This window comes from Salminus brasiliensis, chromosome 11, assembly GCF_030463535.1.
Source record: "Salminus brasiliensis chromosome 11, fSalBra1.hap2, whole genome shotgun sequence".
Lineage (NCBI taxonomy): Eukaryota > Metazoa > Chordata > Actinopteri > Characiformes > Bryconidae > Salminus > Salminus brasiliensis.
This window is the reverse complement of record NC_132888.1, coordinates 20,094,495-20,119,690: the sequence shown is the minus strand read 5'-3', so window position 1 is coordinate 20,119,690 and position 25,196 is coordinate 20,094,495. Positions and strand designations below refer to the sequence as shown.

At 42.3% G+C, this 25,196-nt stretch overlaps 1 protein-coding gene across 1 annotated transcript; it reads left to right on the top strand.

The window, feature by feature from the left end:
• The first annotated feature begins 1,161 nt into the window (after positions 1 to 1,161).
• oafa (OAF homolog a (Drosophila)) lies at positions 1,162 to 24,224 on the top strand. Its single transcript, XM_072692128.1, has 4 exons — positions 1,162 to 1,931; positions 20,170 to 20,304; positions 20,912 to 21,092; positions 22,462 to 24,224. Exons 1-4 carry the CDS (start codon positions 1,725 to 1,727, stop codon positions 22,734 to 22,736), a joined length of 798 nt encoding a protein of 265 aa, XP_072548229.1. The 5' UTR covers positions 1,162 to 1,724; the 3' UTR covers positions 22,737 to 24,224.
• The last annotated feature ends 972 nt before the right edge of the window (positions 24,225 to 25,196 follow it).

Below are 25,196 nucleotides of genomic sequence, written 5' to 3'. Positions count from 1 at the left end.
TTTAGAGGAGTTCATGTTTAGTGAATGTCTGTAAAAGTTGGCTAAGCCAGAGTACTTATCATGATTCAGCTGACAGTTCCTAATTACAGTTGGTGACGTGCCTCAGGCCCAATTTGATAATCAAGAGCTGTGTCTGAAACTGGTGCACCACTTTGGGGTTCTGTCATTTTGTAGTGGTGTACAAGAACGTAGTGTAGAATATTCAGTGCTCTGTAACAGTCCCACAATGCACCACAATAAGAAGTGTAGAAACGATGGATCATGATGGATCTACCTAGCAGGCGTGGAATATCCATGATTCATTGCGTTGTTTGGTTTAAAGAGGAAGAATCACTACCATGTCAAATTCTGTTCCCTAAAATAGCGTTCGGTATAGTGATCTACACTTTTACATGTAGGGGATAGGGAATAGGGCACAGCTTCAGATACAGATATTGTCCAAATAAAACCAACAACATTGATGTTTTAGATGTTTATGTGCTGAAAAAATAAAGATTATATGAAAAATGTTTAATTTTATATATATATATATATGTGTGTGTGTGTGTGTATGTGTGTGTGTGTGTATATATATATATATATATATATATATATATATATATATATATATATATATATATATATATATATATTTGAGTGCATTTTCGTTTATTCCGAGTTTTCTTTACTTAAAAATCAGATAAATGTGTAATTTAAATTTGAGGTGCCCAAGCTATTGATGATATATTTTATTTATTTATTTATTTATTTATTTCTTACTTACTTACTACTACTACTACAATGTGTCATTTCTTTATTAATATTTTAGCATCACTCATATTCTAATAGTATTGTGATTTGTAATCATTTCTAATTATTATCTTTTATTATAAATAGTTTAGTACAATAGTAATGAATTATTATAAATGTAAGTAACAAAATATTTCATTCAAAATATCATAAACACCATTTGCATATTTTACCTGAATGGTATTATTTGTGGACTGTGGACTGACTGATTAACTGAATGAGGGGCTGTAGAAACTCTGGCGGCACTGCTGGAGTTGTCAGCCTGTGTGTTTGGAGGTCGCTGTGCCTTTAAGAGCCTCCAGCGCTGCCATGCCACTAAAACTTTGGAGGCCGGAGTGAGCGCCGAGCTGCACTTTGGATCATGAAGGAAGTGACGGATCTCGGTGAGCGCTCAGGGAGACTAAAGAAGTGAAGGAGGGAGAGAAAAACAGAAAGTAAAGCCGAGGTGTTGTGTGTGTGTGTGTGCGTGTGCGTGTGCGTGCGGGGGTGGGTGGGTGTGTGTGTGTGAGAACCTCAGCATGCTGAATGGAAGTGAGCGTTGTGTCTTACTACGAGCCTCCAGCAGCAGCAGCCGCAGCCGCAGCCGCAGCCGCTCAGCACTACTCCAATCTCAGCGAGGACTCCTCTCACACCGCTGCGAGTGACCCCTGCACTCAACTCCCAGCAGCTCCAGCTCTTCTCCTCGCTGCTGCTGCTGCTGCTGCTGCTGCTGTTGTTGTTTACAGCATGACTGCGAGTTCACACCTTTCGCCCTCAGCCTCGAGAACATGGACGAAGAAGTTGTGAGAGCCTCCAGCAGTGTGTTTGAGTCAGGAACCTGAGTGGAATGAACCGAACCGAGCCAAACTAGCACCACCACCACCACCACCACCACCCTCAGGAGGATTATGTGTGTTTTCTGTGCGACCTTCTGCTATTGAAGCTTGTGGTCTGGTATGTTGGTGTCACCTGGACCTCCTCTACTGCTGCTCTGTTGCCTCCTCACCCTCACACACTGCTCAGAACTGAAGGTGCGGGTCCGCTTGGCTGATGGACACATTACAGAAGAGGTGCTGGAGGCGGACAGTGAGCAGGACTCTGTCACACTGGAGTTTAAGCAGGCTGATGGCACTCTCATAACCTTTGTGGCTGATTTCAAGCAGGTAAGGACGAGAAAGGGACACAAGGTGACCAGAGTCACCGGACAGTTCATTCTGGATTCGGGTCTACACGTGGGTAAATCATATGTGGTCAGTTTGACTGCAGTTAGGCTGCTCGAGCCACAACCTCTAGTGTAAATACAGTCCTTTTTTTCTCCCACACACACATGGCTGTGTGGAAATGGTATTAGGTTTCAGTGGCAGAGTGCAGAGCCAGGCTGTGATTTGAGCACGTCCCATGGATTACTTCATATTCGGTCATAGTTGGAAGGTTTTAACAGGCCATCGTGGTCCATTCAGTGTATGCTTTGTCTATGTAATCATTTACTACCCACAACTGTGTCTTGGAGAGGGCACTATTGTAGTTGACTGGATATTCTCGCTATTTGTAGAATTACTTAAATCCAGTTATTCAGCTGGTTTCTACTCTGTATATATTGTATATATTATAATATAATATATTTGCAGTTGCACGATGTTGATCGTGAAGATTTGTACCTTGGGGAACCCAGTGTGACTAGCCCCCAGTTTAACTATATGCCTCAGCACAGGCCGGCCCTGTGTATTTATATATGAAAGACCGTGGAACAGTGTATCTCAACCAAACCAGTACCTGTTGCTTGAGTTGAAAATGACAGAATTAACAGCCATGTCTGCGAGTAAACCACTGTTTAGCTTAAACTGTAAGTTAATGATAAATATTATGAAACCATAAAATAATATTGCCGTTGTAATCGATTAGCATGAAGGTTTTAGGCCCTTAAAAACTTTTGGTCAGTGGTCAGTGATCACACTGTGGTCATCAGTATGGATTGACCCATCTGTTGGTCTCCAATTTGAAATCATCAGAGCTGGAATCAACTGATATCAAATGTTTTAAATGATCTATATCTAATTCTATAAGGTTCTTGCACTGTTATATGTATATATGTGTATATGTGGATATATAGAACAATTTTCAAGGTTTGTTAAATAAGCATCTACAGTAGTGTAGGGGAACCATCTAAAGAAAAGAGGCCTTTTACTGAATAACTGTTTTGTAAAGGGTCTACACAGATTTGAAGCCAGTTAAATGGTATCATCGATATAGTGACATGATGAAATTAACTGCCACGGTTGGAGAAAAAAAAAAGTTTAAGTGCTGTCAAGAACCGACTACTTGGTTTAACAGCTCTTTTGAAGCTGTTGAAGATACAAAATCAAGCATGCCGTCCTGTCGTCCTCTCCTACCACTTCAAAGCCTAGACCTCAAAACCGAGGGACGATTCTTAATTGTATGTGATTCACAGTATGTGATTTCTTGCGTTCCTAGAAACCTAACTCACTCCATCAGCACTTTCAGATGGTTACACTGACGCTGTCTAGGCCGGAGCTTTGATTGCACATGGCAGGGATTTGACTCTTGCTTTCCTCTTCTTCTTTTTTTTTTTTTTTTTTTATCAGTTCCACTCTGAGGCCTGTCTCCATTCTTCGCACATGTGTTTCTCATCTGCGTCGCGCAGTATCTCGAGGATTTATGGAAAGTTGAATTAACTATGACTTCCAGCTGCCTTCCTGGATTTATTGTTTGCTGCTCTGCAAACGCTTTTACTTTGGTGCCAGGAGACAGGCTTTCATGCAGACAGTGTGTATACAGTGTGTACTTATATGGCCCAGGTCACCACTTTAGCTGGTGATTTTTGTGTGAACTTGGAACGTGGAAACCTCCCTGGATTTGATCGCATGTTATGCGTTTAATCCGTCACTCACTGTCAGTCAAAAGTGGCAGAATTGTGATCCAACCCTTCTGTGAGAGAACGAGCCCCTTCATTCCCAGTGTTTCAGCTGTGTGAGCTGAAGTAATCCTATCACTACTTATGAAATCAGTCCGATCCTGTGATTTGATGCAGTTGAGGTATAATGGGATGATCGGTGGCACACAGCAGCATTATTGAGCAGAGCTTTTAGTTGGCAGGATTGGAATCTCTTGAGGACTTTGTCCAGTTGGGTAGTCATTAACCAGAGGAAGAGCATTATGGGCTTCAGTTGGCATGATCCTACTTCATGAATCATCTTTACAAGATTAGGAAATGTTCATCCTGAGACAGAGTGCGAGAATTCAGTTATGGCTTTGGGGGGGGTTTGGGGGGTCTGGTTTTGGCTGAGGACCAAGTGGGATTGGAGCAAATTCAAGAAACCAGTCCTATCTATGTTAAATGGGGCCTTCAACTTCTGTTCCAGTTAGATGGGTTTAAAAACCGGTGGGCCTGGAAGAGTTCACAGATGTTAGGCTGCACGTTTATGGGGGTAGTTTTCTGGAACAGGGATTGAGTCTAGTCCTGGACTTTATTTTTCTTTGTAGTCTAGACTACTACTCTGAACCCCCTGTCTGGGAAACCTGTCTGTAGTTTTCCCATATGCAGTGTTGACACCAGGGTTTTCACAATACTAGAATTTGATTTAGATAACCCAATTACCCAATGCAGTATCGCAGTTCTCAATATTAAACAGTACTATGGAGATATGATAAGCACTTTATTATTCTCTGAACACCAATGGTCAGCATCCTGGCCTGACCTGACCTGACCTGGCTAAAAAAATAATGAATCACCAACATTGTTTTACTTCAGGCTTACTCTTAATCTGGGTCTGTAAAACTGGCTCCAAATGGTCATTGAACTGAACATGTTTTCTTCGAACAAAGGTTCACAGCCTGTACAGCTGTCTTTTTTTTTATATAATAAATGTGTGGTGGAGTATCTTAATCAGTCTCAGATATATTCAGTGAGTGCTTTCTTTTGAGCCTCTATCTGTGGCCTGTCATAATTCTCAGTATTTATCAGTATATAATCGCTATCTGATGCTTTGTTAATATCCTGCGGTGTTGGCAGGTAGTTATTTTCTCACTGCTCACATAACAGCCTGTTATGCTTTTAATTGTTGATATGTGGGGGGTCATGCCAAGCAGCTGCCTGCTGTAGGCCTGCACTAACACTGCTCCTGGATGTGTGAGGTAATTGGGAACCATCAAAACAAAGGAGAAGTGTATGGGAAAGGGGGCAATGATCACACGCAATTACAAGGATGTGCCGTGCTGTAAAGGCGGGAGTGTGAAAGCTCACGCTAGCATTGTCTAAAATCAAGCCTTTTATCTCTATCTCTAGCTGTATAGCGTTTCTTTCCCTCGCCTTCTCTCTTTCTCTACCCTTCGGCTGTTTTAATATCTAGGCTGCCTTCAAAGAGAAGGCAGTTATGAAGGGGAAAAAAATAGCCCACACAGTAAGTGGTGATGAATGTGAATTGATTTATTTTGCCTCACACCCACTGCTGTCTAAGGAGAAGAACATAGTGGTTGGCCTTTTGTGCATCTCCCCATTGGGATATCCTTGACCCGTTTGGCAGCGTCCCATCCCTTCTTTTCTCACTGAAACCGCATACAGTATCTCCCAGTAACCTTGGCCATGGTGCTGGAAACTTGGCCATTTGGAGCTATGAATTGAACATTGGATTATTGTTTTATTTATTTTGAAGCTACTTTGTGCTTTTTTTTCCCTCTAACTTTTTTTGTTCTTTCTTCCACTTTAGCTGTTTCCAGTTCCCCAATTCCCAAAACTTGTAAGCCTTTTCTTGTTGACATGTCGATGCTGCTAGTTTGGAAGACCGAGGGGCTGCACATGCTTTCTACAAGACGTGTGAGCCCTCTTGCATCATCTTGACTGCAATTCCGAGTGCCAGTGTGCACTTGCAGGGGAGTTTTATCCAGTTATTACACTCTTACAAATAACACAAGGCAAAAGGTTTTTTTGGAGAAGTGCCACAGAAGGATCTTTTGAATGGATGGTTAAAAAATGGAAGAAAAAAAAATCATGCCTCCCCCAAGGTTCTTCACACTCAAAGTGTCAGTGGTGACACTTTAGGAGGGTATGTGGGTATGTGAATCAAAATAGTCAATATCCAACCTCTCTATCCTTAACCTAACGTAACCTGCCTTTAGAACAGATATACTGTCTGTACATGTGCTCTGTTCTCATTGGTGGGACCTGTATTGTGCCTCATTCTGAAAGCAGTCCAGGCTAAGACACTCCTTATAAATTCAGTCATAATGGACAGCGCTAAACAGCTGTTGGTTGAGAAGGCAATAAATACAGTATAAATACAGAAATGAATGACCATTTACCTTATAGTGGGAATAACCACTCTAGGCTCAAATGACACTATGAAGGTGCTCATTATAGAGGTTAACTGCTCCACAGTGGCACGCAGATTGCTCCGCACCACATTTTCCCTCTAGCAATAATGACCCATGTAGCACCACTGTTATGCTGTTGGGAGGTACTGCATGTGTGAGAAGTCCATTTTCGGTAGATCTTCACTACGGTGGCTCTAGAACATCTCACAAAGTTAGCGGTTTTCAAGATACTACCACGCTTTGCCCGGTACCCTATTATCTTGCCCTTTTGGACATCAGTCAGATCATGTCCTTTACCCATGAGGATCGTTTTGCACTCTGCTACAACCGACTGGTGTGCTCGCTTATTTTTACATGCAGCAAACCCTGTGAAAATACATTTTTGATGTCCCGGAGGTGGTCATAATATTGTGATATAACTGTGTATGTGTAAATGTGCTGTATAGCATACAGTCCATTACCTCTCAGAATAATTTAGGAAAGTACAGCCAAGCCATAGGAGCTACTTTAGCACCTGCCCATTGACGTCTATTACAAGCGAGCTTTGAGTTTTTAATGTTCCTTTACTAGGTACAGGGAACTGTCAGGAAAATATTTGTCTGCGGTATGCTAGGGATGTGGGGGAGAGATTAGGTTTAAAAACCCCTTTTTGAAACCCCTTTTTTCTTTCCTCTGAAGAACCATCTGTTGAAGGGTTCTAAAGGGAACCTACAATAATTTTGCTATGGCATCACTCTAAAACACGACAGTAGGCCCGCAAAGCACCATCTAGTGGGCCAATAATGTTATTTTGTCATTGAAACATGAGTTAAAAATGGTAGAAAAACAAGGATTTTCAAACTGTTAACTACGCAAGTCATGGAGATGTATAAATAAAGGCCTGTTGCGGGAGACGGCTATTCAAATATCTGCAGTTTGAGACAGCCCGCTTGTGGAAACGCATGAGAGGCCGCTAGATAACTAGAGATGGCTTGTTCCTTTATGAAAAACACAGTCAGGACATTAACTATGGATTTGCCCAGGGCAGAGGTGATTACGCTAATCCAAAACCCTGTTGTTTAAAGCCTGATGTCTGGTTTAACCTATGAAATAAGTTACTAGAGTTCTCAAAGTTTTATTTATTCATTTATTTATTTTCTTGTGGATCATCGTGGTTTAAGTTACACACAGGTGGACAAAGATCAAGGTGGAAAGGATGAGAAACCGTGGCTCTAAAGTACCCTTTCAGCGCACCTATGGACCTGTATGAAGTTAATTGACTGAATCAGTGTGATACTGTGCAAACTACGGCCATAATTGTCTACTTCCTGCGACTGCAGATGCGCCCAGTTGTAGCTGTTTGGCACATGGTACAACTGTGCTTCACTATTGTTTCACCATTGACCGTGTAGCGAGAGGGGGGGGATTTTATTCGTGAAGGCTCATGTGTAAGCATCTCTTCATGGGCTCCGTTCCATAGTCCCGCTCTTGTTTGGGAACAGGAAACGCGGGCCATGGCGCAACCGTCACATTCATCAGAGTAAACCCCTACACAAACATGTTTAGCGCATGAGTGGTTGATGTTCCCTGTCTGGATTGGAGTACTCCCAGTCTGCCTGCTATGTCACTTGCAGGAACTTGTCATGGCTTTTCTTTGCCAGTGTCATCTTTTCTCGGACAGCTAGCTTTGCTCCTAGGTGCCATCCAGGTGCGTGCACCTGCACTTGGGCAATCCGACTTGTTTGTGCAGCGTCACATGGGAACGGTGTGGCTTTAGCTGCAGGCACTGGCAGTTGCTCCTTCCCCCCCCAGTCAGTGCCACAGCAGTGACTCAGAGGGCTGTTTAAAAAGGCTTGATGAGGCTGATTTGGCCCTTCCCTGTGTTGTTTTCAAAGGCATTCTGAAGCGAAAGTGACATGAAAAGAAACTTGTAAGCGATATCTTGTAATAGGTACTACAGTCGGTGGTGAACTTGGCTGGCTAAGAGGATGTACAAAGAGTTATTGTGAGAAACTGTCACAATACACTTTTATGAGACTTTTATCGTTGGTGTTTTGAGTATTTCTAGAACGTTGAATGGTTCTATGAGCCTCCGCCTTAGAAGAACCACTTGTAAGTGAGATGTGTGAGTGTAAAGAACCTTTAATATAATATATATAATATATATAAAAATCAGGATTATATCTGGATAAGGCCAAACCACACAAAAAACACAATTAAACTTCAGGAGATGGTCTGAGACGCATTTTAGCCACATTAAAGCACCAGACATAATTGCAATGCAATGATCGAATTTGCATATTTTGTCGGATTTCAGAGATGCATTTCACTACCAAGTGTAAATGCCTGTGCCTGAAATCCTATCAGGATACAGTCCAGGTACTAGTCACATGAAGAGACCAGGTGTAAACTGGGTCAATGTGTCTACCTCTGGACCCTTTGATTATCAGTTTTGTGCAAAGTTCCTTTCTTTTCCATTGTGTAGGCTGCAGGCAGTCCCACAGGACTCTCCAGCGGCCTCTTGGCCACAAGCTGATGTCTTTGTTCAGGCCAGTGTCAAGCAGATGTTGGCCTTTTGAAGCCCGCAGATAATAAAAAGAATCCCAGTTCCCACAGACGGGAAAGGCGGACGTGTTTCAGTGGACGGACTCCCAATCAGCTGCTCCATAACACATTCCAGCAGTGACCGTGCTAGAATATAGGGCTGGCACTATTGATTATTAATAACTATAAATAAGATGGAGTCATTTCACAGTGAATTGAATGAATTGACTTGAGTGACTTGAGTCAACTGAACAATAACAGTGTGACATAGAATGTAATGGCATATAATTGAGAATGTCCATCAGGCTCTGCTCTTTTACCAGGGGTGGGCTGAAGGGGATTTTTTTTATTACTTTTTTTTTTATATACAACATTTGCTCTAGATCTAATTCTCCATGCTCTTTGTAATGAAATATGCAGTGTTCCTTGGGTAATGATAAGGATATTGAATATATTAGTTGGCAAACTGACTAATAATCAGTGCTGATAGTTTAAGAGTCATGGCCCTACCAGAGTATTGTTCATGGTTGCTGATTGATGTATTGTGAGTTTTGACTGAGGATAACTTAACTAAGTCTTCAAAGTCGCAGATTTGCATATGTACACTTGAATCCTTTTGGTTTCTCTCTCGAACAACATCATATCCTACATCTAGTTCTCAATCTCCTACTATAACTAACTTCTGGCCAGCAGCGTACACTGATCTGCATCGTTGTTATCCTCTGTTTTTTCCAAACAGTTTCGTTTCACCTTCAGGGTAAACTGTCCTCACACGCCACACAAACCTCTGATCAATCTGATTCCTTGCTCAACACTGGAATTTTCATGTGAACTTCCTGGTTGGTGACCCAGAATTTGGAGTGAGGCTGATTTCCTAAGAAGCAATGTCTTTGTAGAACTGAAACATGTTTCCCACATAGTTAGCAAAAACAGTGTGTTGTCCCTGGAGTTTGAGGACCTCCTATCTGTGCTTCTCCCACGCTCCAAAATCTCTTTCTTGTGTAGTAGATTTTGGCTTGATAAGCAGTGTTGAGATATTGTTTGTCTGTGTGTGTGTGTGTGTGTGAGTGATTGGGTATTATGAAACATGCTTCACGAACATCAGTAAATGGTGTGAATGTGTGTGCTGAACTGAAGCAGACGCAGTGTTTTGCTGGCCTTGAGATGGGGGTAGGGAGAGTTAATTAGCTGTGCCACGTTGCGCAGTGCTGCTGGCTGCCGCACTCGTTTTTCGGGCTGTTTGGAGGAGGAGAGGTCGTAGCAAAGCAGAACGGTCAATGTTCCGTTGAGTTGGGAGCACAAACAGCCAGCTGGTAGTGTGCAAACATGGTTCCAGCATCTAGCACTGACGTTCTTTTCAGCCACACAAGTAGAGGCAAAAGATCACACGGTTCAAAGCGCAGGCCGGAGGATGGATGGCCTCTGTGAGACCAGTCATTAAACATGACCTTTGGTCAGCCAAGTACCTTTCTCAATATTTGCTCTTGTGTTTTCCGTTGTATTTAGAGAAGCGGTCGCAATCACCGTCCTGGTGTCGGTGTCTGGCGTATTTCAGTAAAGCACATGGGTAAGGACTGAAATTGAAAATCCCACCTCTTAATGAAGCTAGCTTGTTCTCTAGCTGTATTCCACAAAGTGGTAGGCTTTGCGGATTATTACGATAACGAGATCATGATGCAAATTCAGATATGTAGTACCTGCTGAGAGAGGAGCCATGTCGGTTACGTGACATTTTACTTAGATCAATAAAGAGTGATTGCAGCCTCTTTTATGCTGGTACTTTTTTTGAAATGGCATCACCAATAAAAGTGTGCTTGTGCGCTGAGCTGGCCAAACTGAGCAGTAAATTTCCACTTGCTGAAGTTCATGTTTTACTTAGAAGCAAAAAACATATATTTCTGTCAGTGTAGTTGTGCAAAATCTGCCAAAATTCAGCTCGAGACCCCCATGGGACAAAAATGAACAAGTACGATAGTTATGGTAAGTAATCTGATGAGCTGGATGATGTATCCTGAGATGTGCTTGCAAATTGGTAGTATTACAATTTTTGGTGGTAAACTTTTCTGCACAGATGGCATGTCTCACAGTTGCTTCTGGCATTGGACACCCTTTTTGTGGATAAGCTAAACTGTTTTCTCTCTACTTTTAACAATAAATTGACATACCATACAAATTATCTCTTTATTTGATTATAATTTATTGTCCCAGGGCTACAAAGGCAAATTTCTTGGTTGAGGTTTGTCCAGTAGGAACCTCTGCTGTCTCCTCAACCCCCCTTGCTTCTTTTGTTGGGCACTGTAGCCAACAAACACTAGAAGTAAATAGCTACCGCAGTACCGCACACACTCACACACTTCAGTGTTTTAATCACCAATGGTGGGATACTTTTCCAGAGCATCATTGTGGAAGTTTATGCTTAAACACTGAAGCTCCAGGCTGAGTGGTCCAGGTGTGAAGGCTTTTTACATTCCTGGTGTAATTAGCCTGAACTGGTGCGTTTGTCGCCAGCTCCCCCTTCTCCACCCCTCACCCTTTTGTCTTGGTTTACTGGTCTTTACAGCGAGAGGTTAGAAGACTGCTATGCACCTGTGCCTTTTCACTGAGCTGCTCAGGCTGCCAGTGCAAATACCTTTAGCGCCAAAGTACGTGCCATAGTCCCCCTCCACTGTTGAGAGAGGAAACGCTGGACAATGCTGTTTTCCTAATTTCGTTGTGAGCGTGAAGCCGCCTTAACCATAAACACTTCTGTCCCCACACTGCTCCGCTCTGCGGCGTGTTTGCTCGGCTTGCAGTTTGTTTGCATTAGCGCTTGGCTACACGCCGCACTTAGGTTTCAGGCCACTCTCAGCATGTATGGTAAAGTGCTTTGCAATGGTCAGATCATCTTTGTGCTCTCGCAGAGCAGGAATTCCTCCATGATCAGAGCTCCGCTGGGTAAATTAAACGGTAAGGCGAAAGTCAACAGCCTGATCAAGCATACCTGTATTCTGACTCAGCAGTGGAGCTCAGTGCTCGAACCCGACAAGCTTCATTTCATTACGGGCCTGTGGTTCACTCCTGAATGAAGAACTGAGCAGGCCCCATCAAACAGACCTGCTCTATGGGGAGCCTGGAAAACAGGAAGTGCAGCGGGCTCTCTGGAGACCTTTGGCAGAAAGCTGCATTGTCCACGATAAGGAGGGCTCTGTGTCAACGGAGCGAGGTGTTCACACTCCGAAAAGCACACCCAGCACACTTCAGCTGCTGTTGCCCACAGAAGTGGTGAGCGAGACTTAGGGTGGAAGGTTGGGAGGGGGGGGGGGGGGGTAGAGGCATGGTTATGGTTATGCGAACTCCACCACAAGGAAGGCAGAGACACTAGTATCTGATATTTGTCTTGCGCTAAGCAAAATAGGCACATCTTAACAGGGCTGTACATGTTGTGGTAGGACGCTATATCACTTCTCAGGCTAGCTGTATGCAACAAACGACTGGTAAACATGCCATGTTCTCTTTGTTCACGGACTCTCTTTATTGGTCAACCAATAAAAATAAGTTCAGGACCTGGAGGTGACCTACCTCCATGACCTCAAACACTGTTGGCTCTTCATTGAAAAATAAATCTGTGGGCTGGAAAACAGGCCAATTTCTAAATTCCAAAACTGTTACAGAACAGCTGATTTTACCATGACCTACTCTAGTGCAATGGTGACTTTATTGGTCACCCAGCTGTGGAAAGCGGCACCCTGGAGAAGCACAGCTGACAGCCTGGAAATGCACCCCCTTGGGGAAGTCTGTCGCCAGTGCTGCTTTTAAAAATGATTTCATGAACTTGGCTGTATGTCAATCTACAGCAGAGTTTACTGTTGTAACTGGATTTACTTAAGAAGTAGCTTGTTAGCTGACTGCCGAGCTGCTCAGCCTCGACCCTTCAAATCCTATGCCTTTACTTTATCATTTGTATTTACAAACATATATTTATTAGTGAGAGCCTGCTGGTATGAGTTAATGGTATTATTAATTGTCCTGTATTCTAAATATGCATGACTATAAACCTTGAAGGTTTAATCTTGAAATTCCAAGCTAATGAGTAATGAGCTCCAATTATGACTATTTGTTTACATATTTAGATATCCATTTGAGATGGCAATTAAAAGATTACAGTTACAGTGTTGATAACCATGATTATCAACTAGCAAGGTGCCTGAAGGTCTTTTGGAATGGATGCTTTTCTGGAGTTTGTTGTTGTTTGACAGCTGGTTCGTTGATATCCCTGCTCAAACACACCTAGTAACTTACTGGAACTTACTGCGCAGTTGAATCAGGTGTGTTTGAGCAAGACAAATCACTCAACTGTAGCCCTACAGGGCCGGATTTCACACTCCTGTCTTAGATGGTCATTTGTCTGGGATTCCATCCCAGTGGCAGAGGTTTTGGTGTGTGTTTAAGGCTGACTGTGAGGTTCTAAAGCAATTTGTTGTTTTCCACATCCGGAGAGACGGAAGGGTGGGGGGTGGGGGGTCACCAATGTAACTTTACAGCCCATTGGGTGGCAGGGCTCTGTAGTATTTTGCTATTTAATATGAGCAGTAGAAAGCACATTTTTTGATTCCACTTGGGTTCTAATGGCGACTGCTTGTGGGGGGGAATTTCTGGGAGGAAAAATGAAAGAAACTCAGACAATGACATTGCATGCCTGTGTGTCTCGCAAGGTCTTAAATGGAAACTTTTAATGGCTAAGCCATATGCTAAAGCACAGTTAATAACCTGCTGATAATCAGTTTACATACATAGGTGGTAAATACTTGCACAAGCACAAGACAGAAGTTCCTGGAGCTTCTGAAGGTGAATTAAATGAAATGAACACACCTCAAGTTCATAATCCACAAAATTGCTGAGGTCATCGTGGCAGTAGTCACCAGGTAATCACCAATGTAAAGACTTTATTGCAATTAGGGATGCCTATGGATGCCCTAAACTTTGCAGAACACTGTATTGTTGCTGTGGCACAACACACATAATGTATATTACTTTTTGCTGTTTTTAACATTTTGTCTTGGTTTGAATGTGAAAGTTGTCCTTTACATTGTGTCAAATAATGTGGACCAATAGAAATGCTCCAGCAAATATTACTTGGGATAAATTATAAGGCCGGAGGATACAGATACAATGTCTTTCTTGACAGAGACGATATGTTTGGAACACTAGCTTGGTGAACTAGCTTGACCATGAAATATGTGAGATATTGTAATATCTTACTATATGGACTGTTATAGAATCCCTTGGTAATGGTAGTTATCCACTATTAGCTAACCACAGATTCCAAAGCTACGGCTAACGCACCATTAATCGCCCGGCCCTGTTAAGTGCAGCCATTGTAAAAGCTACTTTTCAGCACTAGACTTGGCTGGACTGTGAGAACTGTGAAACTGCTCAGTATGTGTTGGCTCATTAGAGTCTGAGAAATGTGCCGAGGCTGTGCAGGGTGAATGCTTCTCGGGGCTTTGCTGTGGTGTGTGGAGCGAGTGGGATAGGGTCTAGGGGCCAGAATTCTGTGCGCCGGACCTTTAGAGCAGAGGCCAGACTTTGCTCGGGCCAGCCGCCAGTCCCCCAGACGCAGGGGAAGTGCTCACAGCCGACAGGAAATGATCCACACACATTGCTCCACTTCTCACTCCATTTGCAGCCTTATCAGCCCACATCACTACTGCGGAGGCAGCGTGCGTTGTGCAGCGAGACAGCACAGCGTGGCACAAAAGCACCAGGCGTACCTCTGCTCGCTTTGTTGTCTGGTGGTTCTCTGCGATGCTGGAGTTCCACTGCCTCCATCCTGCTCACCGTCGCTATACTGATTGGCCTGATCTTGACTGATACAGTATTCTGGCTTGATTTACTGATTATACTGATGAAAGTTGAAAACTTTGTCCCAGCCGTACACACAGATTCTCCAGGAGGGTTTTCAGAATTTATTTAGCAAAAAGTTTTTTTTGATGTAATGACTTTTGATTTGGTTAAAAAAATGCCAAGATATGTACAAGCCTATTTACAACCCTGTTATTCTGCCTAGGAATAGAGAGCCGTTTCCTCTACGTCCTTGCAGCACATTTGTCCTTAGTTAGCTACAGAGGTTGTAGCCAATTGACCTCTCGTCCTTCTCTGGTCACCCTAGGTTTGGCTTTTAGCCACTTTTTTGGCTGCTAATACTGTTCTTTTGGCATACACAAGCCGCAATGCGAACCTTGTGCTGTCTCACATGTAGCTGTTTGGTTGTGCTCCCCGGTCTTGTGTATCAGCTGTTTGTTTAGCTTCATTGCTTCCCTGTGATGTGTGACTCTCTATTCCAAGCTCTGGTTCACTCCACCGACAAGCTTACCTCGGCCCCCGTATTATCCTGAAGTAGCCATTGCATTTAGCCTCTAGTCAGCTAGAGCATAAACATCCGCTAAATAGGATGAGATTGATTAATTGATTGATTCTAATTCTGACCTGTGGACAACTTTATTCACACTATTAAACGTACAGGTGTAATTTTGCATATCATGCTCACCCACAAATTCTATACCTATTCATCACAGCTGTTGCATGGTTGGACAAAATGTTTGCAAATTTCATTCAACCTAATGCATTGGGGTGGGGGGTTACATTCTGTATTGAACACAGGAGTTTCCAATTCCAAATGGTCTGTTTCAAAGGCTAAAATGTTGTTGTAACTAACCGTAGGTGTTTGGTATGTTGACCTGTCAAATGGATAAACCAAGGCTTCCTCTGAAGAGGAGCTAACGGGACTAACTAGTACAGTGCTGAATACTAACGTGATCTTTTCTCTACAGTGCATGATGTGCCAACATCATAGAATAGTTCATATCAACTCGCTCTAACAGTACAGCCACACTGTCTCTGCCTTTCCAGACACATGCTTAACAACGTGTCCTTGGCAGCAGAGTCATATTAAAGCACTTGGAAGTATCAAATGATCTACTTGCTAAATTGCAAATGTGATTTAAATGCTTTTTATAATCCTGTTGGTCAAGATTTTGAAATTTCACCAATAAGATCGCGACTCCTTATAGTTAGGCTTTGCACCGCTGCTCTGTGCCTCTTTGTACTTGATAATAGATGACAGTGTTATTTCTGGTGTGTGTGTGTGTGTGTGTGTGTGTGTGTGTGTGTGTGTGTGTGTGTGTGTGTGTGTGTGTGTGTGTGTGTGTGTGGTAAGGAGCATTTGAAGCTGGGTGGTTGAGATGTGCCAAGTTCTAGTGGGAGCTGGCACTGTGTTGACAGACACTGGCAGATTCCAAACAAACACTCCACAGGCACCAGGCAGAGGAGCAGACCCTTGATGTTTGCTTTGTTTTCAGAGATGACACCCATCCAGCAAATCCTGTCAAAATAATCAGCCTGTGCATCACAATTTGTGTTTAGTCTCATGGCCAGCCCTTCTGTTTTTGCTAGAGCTGCTTTGCGCAGGAGGATCTGAGGGTGCAGAGGCAGTATTTACTATGGTCCGTGTGTGACCTACCAGGCTGCGGTGTTTATTCACTGTCCTGGCTCAGACGTGTTCCTACATGGAGAAGGGTCAACTAGAGGATTGAAGGAGGAGCCCAGGAGGCTGCATGAGCTGTGACCGCATGCCCACACATCCCCACACACCGAAAAGAGGATACACACTGTAGATAAGGAGGGAGGAAATTGCCAAGCAATGAAGATAAGGCATTTTGCATAATGGGAATCAAAGATGAATCCTGTGATAAGAGCTTAATCCGTGTCGGCGCTGGTGAAACTGCAGTATGTTAGCGGGTAGAAAGGCAGGCCCATGTAATGTCACTGAGCATGGGGGCGTATTACCCGTTGCATGCCCTCGGCCTGCTCCTGGGTTTCTCCCTAGCTGTCAGCGAGGAGGTTCCACTACTGCACAGCCAATGCTTCCCTGTAATTATTTGGTCCTGCAGCGCTCGTCCTCCCCCTCCCCTGCCGCCATTGCCCCTGCTGACTGGGAGGTCTTTCTGAAATAACAGCTGGCTTCACTCCCCTGTTGTGTTCCGCTGACTGTTCGCCATCGCCTGGCCCGGGAATCCTACAGGTCAGCCTCCCCCAAGCCTTTACAAGGCTGCACCCCCCTCCAAACATGATCAGTGAGAGGCGTGCAGTGCGGATTAAAGGCAGGGATGTGGTTTTTGACAGATGTCTTGTGTTGATGCTTGTTTAAACAGCTAGTATAACTTTTAGCTGTCTGTACAGCCAAAATAGTTGCCATTATGACTTGTCCTTTATTTTCAAAGCACCATTAAGTAGCAGTTTTACCTGAAATGAGCAGCTTCAGAACCGTTGTGGTGGTACATTGACTTGGGAGTTTGGCATTTTGTCATTGCCACTCCAGGTCCGAATGCTGCTACTGCACCATTTAACTTTGGTGGAGCTGCACAAGACATTGCACCATACTTTTGCCACTTTTCTAAGCCCACAAGTGGACAGTGATTAGACATGAAAAATCAAACCACTCAGGCAAATATTGTAGCTGACATATTAATTAATAATTAAATAATATTATCATTATTAGCTGAATATTATCTGACATTGTTCAGCTTGACGTTATTTAAAATAGTTAATTAATAGTTGCTGGATATCTTCATGTAATGTACAACAGAATCTACTGTCTGGTGTAGAACTGCACTGAATACGGACTAGAGTACATGAACAGAGCACAGCACGCTGGTGTTCAGTGACGTCCAGTGCAGAGTAGATTTGCGCTGTGTTTGAAATGATGTCCTAATCACTCTTTCCTTTAGGGGTAAATCAGGGGCACTTTACGCCACAGAACAGAGAACACAAATCATGGTGAAGTAAACAGGTTTGTTACGTGGGTTGGCACATCAATTTGCGATGGCGTGCACATTAACGTGTTGCATAAAATAAATGTCATGACAAACCCATACACCATAGTGCAGTGTGGGTATTCAGTGCCTCGTATTCGGAGTGCACTGGATTTTTTCCCCTATTTTTGGGATCCCAACACAAATAAGAGGCATCCATTATAGTGTAAATATACATACCTCAGGCCATGAATGTGCCTTGGTGTACAAGAGAATGATGGTAATCTGATGTGTGGAGGTGTTTAAGCAAATTGAGGAAAGTCTCCTGGTTGCTGTTTGTTTAGTAATGACTGAGACATCCTCATTATCATTCATCATTGCTGCTCAATACATCATTCTGTAATCCTAGCCATGACTTTGGCCTGAGCAATACTAATATTGCTGCAATCTGCAATATACAAATGAGCCATTTGGACAATCACTGAATGCTTTATTTCATGCTATGAGCATCCTGATCAGTCCCAGATGTTTGGATGAAGTAAGGCATTCACATATTGTCTATCCTGCAGCCCTGATCAGAATATTAAACATCTGCCTTAATGTCCTCTCTACACACCGTGGTTAGTTTGCCTGGGATTTGTGAATTTTTGTATTGTAAACATCATAAACATTTAAAGAACTTGTTAAAAGACGGTTTGCAGTGTGACTTCCTGCTTTCTCTGTCTGTCTGAATACCATGTTTATTGGTATTTATGTACTATTTGTGTGCTCTGTTGGATGCACTCTTATTATTATTATTATTATTATTATTATTATTATAGACATTCTTTTTACTAATCTCTTACAGGAAAAAGCTGTAAATGCTCAGTTGAGTCGGTAGCCATGTTTCCATTGCATGTAAATCATTCTGATTGGCCATAATGCCAAACACCCTCTACTACATGACTTATTTGCAAATAATCTTATTTAAATTTTATTCCATCACCATTTTTCACATTTTTCCTCCCTCAATATGCAAATGTTATCCACCTTATCCAAGTGTACAAATGTATTTTTTATTTAGTTAGAATATGTCCCCATTTTTGATGCACATTTTTTTTTTTTTGTAATTTCACAATTGTCACACATTTGGCCTGTTTTTCATCCACATCATTTGAATGGAACAGGAGAGCTGCTGCTGAGTGAGCTGCAGTGAGCCAAGTGAGCTTGGTGACCCATGTGCTGGAGCTAAAGTGAGACGTCTGCCATGCTGTTCTTGCTCTGACACTGACCAGTTCTTGAAACCAGATGGAAAGTTGGAGATGAGAGCGTTCCAGAGCAAACAAAGACCGTTTGTCTCTGTTTGTTTTGATCGTCCAGGAAGAGCAGCGGCCCTTGAAGCTGAGCTCCTTCTGCAGGGCTTGTGTTTGAAACCCTGGAGAGTGTGTGTGTGTGTGTGTGTGTGTGTGTGTGTGTGTGTGTGTGTGTGTGTGTGTGTGTGTGTGTGTGTGTGTGTGTGTGTGTGTGTGTGTGTGTGTGTCTGAGAAAGAGAGTATGTGTTTCCTAACAACATGCGGAGCCCAACTGCGAGTGACTGATGAACGGGTACAGGTCTGTGGTCTCAATCTCGTCTCCGGGGCTTCTCATCGTGCCCTCGCATGCAACTCTTTTTAGAAGTGGGAGCACTGCCAGGGTTCCGGTCCCGTTGCTGGTGGCAACCCAGTAATGTCAAATATACAGTGTCTCTCCATTGTTCTGACTCGGAGTGCTACAAAATCTTTAATTCACGATCTGACTGCAGCCTTTTTAGTTAAAGGCAGAGCTGGAATTTTAATTGCCGGAGGAGTCCAAAACGAGGCCACCAGTGGCCTCACACTTTGCCAAGAACTACTAGCCATGAGGCCATGCATGTTGTATACAGAACAGCATACCGAAGTTCTTTAGTACAGGACCAGTCCACCAAAGGTTTGAATTGATGATTTTAATTAATTTAAAAAATTGTCTTTGAGGCTTGTGCCTAAATGCTTGAAATGAATTAGTTGGGGTAATGGCTTACATGCAAATATTGGAGACAGACAGTGGTTGATTTTGTGTATTTTTTTTTTTTATTCTACAACAGTAAAATGGACAGTCTGTGATCAAAAATTAATCATAAAATCATGCTTGCAGCATGGCAATATATTAAATCATAACCCCTGTATCGTGATGCGTACCGTATCACCAGGTTCTTGCCAGTACACAGCTCTAACAAAAATCCCAGATGGCTCCTCATGAAGCTCACAGAGGCAGAAATCCCATATTCATCCTTTTGGTGAGGTCTTTACTAAGCCTGTCACAATACTTAAATCATCGACATATCGCACAATATATGGACATGACCTCATGAGTCATTTTTGCTGGCCTCAATATTGCCTGATGTGTTTACTTGGTTATTTTATATTTTTTATTTATGGAGGTTATTTAACCCTTTTATGTTCCAATTCCAATGTCTGGATACTCTTAACAACTGAAAGTATATTGCTCTTTAAAGGGGTGTAATTACAGTTTTATCTTATATTCATCAGCAGCATAAAATGCTCTTAAAATGACTAAATATTTCTGGGACAATATATCTAAATTAATAAATATATTTAAATGAACGGGCCTAGTCTTCACTACTAAATCTTCACTTTTTTGGATGAGTTGATGTCCTTACTGTTCTTCTACCGCTCTGGTTGCCAGATAGTTTGACAGTACTGGTGGGAAATATGATGGAAAACTGTCTTCCTCTGTCGTTTTGTAGGATGTGAAGATTTTCCGGGCCTTGATCCTGGGCGAGTTGGAGAGAGGACAGAGTCAGTACCAGGCCCTGTGCTTCATCACTCGCCTCAACCACAATGAGATCATCCCCAGCGAATCTATGGCCAGACTTCGGCAGGTCAGTCCCCTTTTCAAGGGCCCTCCAGTGAACAGAGAAGATCAGAGAGGCCAAAAGCACAGATTTGTTGATGGGTGGCCGCTTAATGAATGGAATGAATGGAAGCCATTGCTAATCTCATGCTAACTGAAAGCCCAAATTTTTGTGGTTTCCGGCACTTCATGACGTGTTGCTATTTATACAAATGGATGCACATCTAAAATATGGCAGCCTGAGAGAAAATGTGTCTGTACTTTTGTCCATGTTCATAGATAACAGTGTCTCTTTGAGGTTACTTTCTAACTTGATGCACTTTTAGGCATTTGTGTGATTTTTTTTATTTTTTTATTTATTTTTTTATTTTTTTATTTTTTTATTATTATTATTTTTTTTTTTAATAAATTTTTTTTTTTTTTTAGCAATGCAGCTTGACATGATGATAATTAATTGTTGTACGGTTCCATTACCTGTTGGCTACATGAGTCTCGTATCTGCAGTACCCAGCTACAGAAGCAAAGCTTTAGACACCAAAAATGGCTCTTCTGATGAACAGCAAATAATCTAGTGTGAATTTGATAGTTTGATTGCAGTGACTAAATGAACAGCATTTCATTGGATCTGAATGCAGAAAAATCCACACACCATCCGGGCGGCGGAGGAGAAGCGGGCGACTGAGACGCTGAGCATGAACGTGGCGGTGAACCTGACGCGGGCGTGGCAGCTGAGTGCCCACCTTCACAACATGTGCAGCGTGGCCCGCGAGGCCGTGTACACACGCGAGGCCGATGTGCGCCACTGGCTGGACACAGGCAAGCACCCTCTAATTACACCCTGCCTAAACCAGCACACTCTAATACAGCACCAACCTACTGCCATTTATGTCTTAAGTATAGTTCAGGCCCAGTCATTTCCGTTCCCTGGAGTCTGTATTACAGTCATTACTACATATAGCAAATGCACAAGCTCACAAGTGTTCATGAATATGGCTGACTGGTTTTATAGAGTTATTTTATACGCAGTGCATGGGGTTCATATTAAATGAGAAACTTTCAAAAAAGATTTGCTCTCCAGTGAAGTGGTAGTGGTAGTACGCAATCCCCTAAACCTGATATAGCTTTATAGTTTAGTCTGTTTGACCTCCCTGATTATTCAGCTCCCAGTTGCTAAAACACTGCAGTAAAAGCACTTCATGTGTGATGTTTTTTTTTTTCCTCATGGATATAATAGAATACAATAATCTCTTTATCGATTGCCACGTACAGTGAATGGATTGGTTTAGAATAATGATAATTAGCTAAAATCTCAGTAAATAGACAAAAGTCTGGAGGAAAAACATTTTAAATGCAATCAAAACACTAGTACCACAGATACTTCACTAGCGTTTCATGTTCCACTGTAAAATAGTTCCACACTGCAGACATAATAATGTGCTTTAATGGAGCCCAAAGGACACCAGAGGGCGCTCTGCTAGAATGAAGTAAGAAAAAAATTGGAATTGGATCATGTTTAAAATAACTGAAGTCTGATCTATTAAAATATGCCCCTACCTGGACATCTCTACTTGATACCCTACCAATTAGCCTCAATAGCAAATAGCACACAACAGTTGTATAAATGGAAACAGAACTAGTAGGTTTCTTGAATTCTGGCCATCAGATTCAAAACAACACAGACATTGTAATTAATTCATTATATATAATATTACACATTCAACAGAACTTAGATATTCTATACAATTGACTTCATAAAGAGCACAAAACATAATTAGGCTTAATTATTTCATATTAACTTAAGTTGGTGGTGTAAACAGTCAATAATTAAATAAGTAAATAAATAATATATATATAAATAAATATTTATATATAAAATGTATAACGTGTTGAGGGATTAATGCTTAAAAATTAATTAGTATTATTATTCAACCCTGATTCATTAAATCTGGGAGATGTGAAAAGTATCCCAATTCTAGAAGGATCTATCTGTCCATCTATTCATTTAGCTAGCTATATTAAGGAGAGCAGCTGGTGTGCAATTGCTGAGGCCCGTCAGCTGTAGTTTATAAAATTTCCTTTGTGTAAAATTGTGTGCAATACATTTTTTATCAGCTTAGTTGTGCTTAAAATTGAGAATATCTGTCTGGGTTGTCTGTGTTTTTACGTGTGCTGTCTCTGTGTGCAGGTGCGGAGGGCTCCATGTTTGAGATCCTGCCTCAGGGCGCAGAGGCTCCCGACCTGCAGAGCTGTCGTTTGGTGAAGGACCTGTGGCAGCCATGCTCCTGCAGCTACAGCCTGCGACTGGAGTGGTACCCCTGCCTGCTCAAATACTGCCGCAGCCGGGACGCCACGGGCCGCGGCACCCCCTACAAGTGCGGCATCAAAAGCTGCAGCAAGGGCTACAACTTCACCTACTACACCCCTCACAAACACCTCTGCCTGTGGGAAGAGGAGACCTAGCACGACGGGTGCTACTTCTACAGCTGGAACTATGCCTTTTTTTCCCCCTTTTTTCAAGCATTTCTTTTCCACAAGATGATCTTATTTTAATTTATGATCAGGCCCTAAGCTGATTAAGATGGAGCCACCAAGATTATGTGTGGCTTCTCCAGGCTGAGCCCTCGTGCTCCAGATAAGATGAGGAGTGGCTTTGTCTCCTGTGCAAACGGTGCCATTCGTGCTGGTGGCCTTTCTCCGCAGTAGAACGGGGATGAGCATGTACAGCACCAACCAACACAAAACCTTCAGTAGATCCGAACAGACTGGAAAGAGCTAACTGTGAATCGGTCAGTAATGATGCAACAAGCTAGTCAGGTAGCCGAGCTAGTTTCCTTTTCTGAACCTGGTATTATTTATTGTTGTGCTGTGGGGAAATTATTGAAGAAACTAATGCACATGTTTGGAAAGAAGCCTGTTTCTTCCTTCCTTTTTGTTTGAATATTTCATTGCCATGTGAAATTGAAATCGGATGCCTCTAGAGAGCGGACTCTTAACATTTCGTGGATGCTGTGGAGGTCAGACATATGATTTTTGTTGCTGATGTTTTGGTGCCAGCTGAAACAGCTGCATCATGATTTTACTGTTTGCATGCGATTAAACTGACTGTATGTGTCTGTCCATCACGCTGAATGAGGGAGGGGAATTTGTCACCACAGTCACAGAAGGTGTGTTGTCTGTCTGACCTTTTGATCAGTTTTTAAGGACGTTTTGTCAGTATTTTGTCCTGATTTTTCCCTTTTCACATGAGATCACAGATGGAAGTAGTTTCTTTTCCAGCAGGGACTTAGTACTAAGCATGTTTTCAAGCAAACCAAAGTTATGCCTGCAGATGAAGCTGATGTTGGCTTCTGATTCTAACTTTCTGTTCCACCTTAAATGATGCTAGAGACCACATATAATGTAACTCTGGCCCATTTAAGGTGGAATGCAAAAGGAGTGGCGATAGTACAGTGTACCAGTTATAACAGACTGTCTGCGGTGTGATTTGGTGCACAACACTGCCATCTCCTGGTTATCTAGTCTCTGTCCCAATACTCAAAACCAACATCAGAAAGGGGATCTTTACTTACTGAGCCTTAAATTGTGTGATCAACAGTTTCCAACGTCCTTAAAAGATCTCTTATGCTCATACCAGGACGGGTTTTGCATTAATTTCCCAGGAATTTATCATTTCTTGACCTTGTGCCCTGGGTGTAGTGTTAGAATAGTGGTCTACGGTACTAAAATGTCGGAATCACTTAAATCTATTTAATTCGTCACACAAAACAAGGCAGCGATGAAAGCAGCCTGCCCAGTCGAGGAATACTGACCTTAAACCGTCTGAAGTGCCTTAATGCTCCAGTGTTTACTGATATTTTTATTTCTGAGTAAACATGGGAATAAAGTGTCAAAAATATTTTTCTATGAAAATGTTGGATACGAATATGAATGTGAAGTAATAATTTGAAATAAAATTTATATTCCACATGAAAGCCTAACATCATGCTTCAAATGAATCATAAACAATAAAATCCTGGGGCTAGATTATATCGCTGCTGTCCAATGAAAATGAAATGTATGTCCATTTTTAGTTCTCTATGGTTTGAACCCCGTAGCTGCTCTGTGCACAGTGTGAGGAATTCGGATGAACAGACCAATAGAAATGCTCGACATGACCTGGAATAAACTCTTATCTTACATTGAGATAAGACCATTTTTGCCCTCTCCTGTTAAGTCCTAATTTTGAAGATGGATGTTTTTCATTGGACAGTGATGATCTACAGCTGTTTTTATACATCGCTCTAAGTACATTTTTCATAAGTGAAAAGCCCTGCTTCTACCATCCCTTCACAAACCGCTTTTATTTTGTAAGTCATTTTTATATTTAAAAATTCACAAAAACAAGGTTTTTATATCTGTATATAAAAAAATTTCATCTTTACATACAATAACACCATCCTCAAACAAACCCCCGAAAACCGTTTAGCTGTCCAATAGCTGGCTTCATATAGCCTAAGCTAGTATTTGAGGGTCCGGGTGGTTGAAAAGCTGGTCATCCAGGCTGAAAACACACCCTATTCTGATAAGCTTAACCAGTTTAGCTCTTGTCCTGCATAGCTTGATGGACTGGTTGATCATACTGGTCCATCATGCTGGTCATTATGGTTGACTATTCTGGTCAAGCAGGTCGACCTTGAGCTTCTTCATGCCACTTTACCTGCGTGGCCATGCTGGTCACTGGTCATTCTAGTTGACCAGACGGGGTCATGCTGGAAACTTACACAAGACCCACCTGGCCTTGGACTCCCAGTCTAACATTGCTTTTCTCGCTGTTTATATAATTTTATATCTCTTTAGTGCATAAAATCCAATAATCCTGATTATTATTATTATTATTATTATTATTATTATTATTATTATTATTCATGGCTAAGGGTCCTC

Excerpts from the sequence above, each read along its gene's own strand:
- oafa (XM_072692128.1), top strand. The coding sequence starts at position 1,725 with ATGTTGGTGTCACCTGGACCTCCTCTACTGCTGCTCTGTTGCCTCCTC. Across the intron at positions 1,932-20,169 it reads TTGTGGCTGATTTCAAGCAG|GATGTGAAGATTTTCCGGGC; the intron begins GTAAGGACGAGA and ends GTCGTTTTGTAG. Across the intron at positions 21,093-22,461 it reads GCGCCACTGGCTGGACACAG|GTGCGGAGGGCTCCATGTTT; the intron begins GCAAGCACCCTC and ends CTCTGTGTGCAG.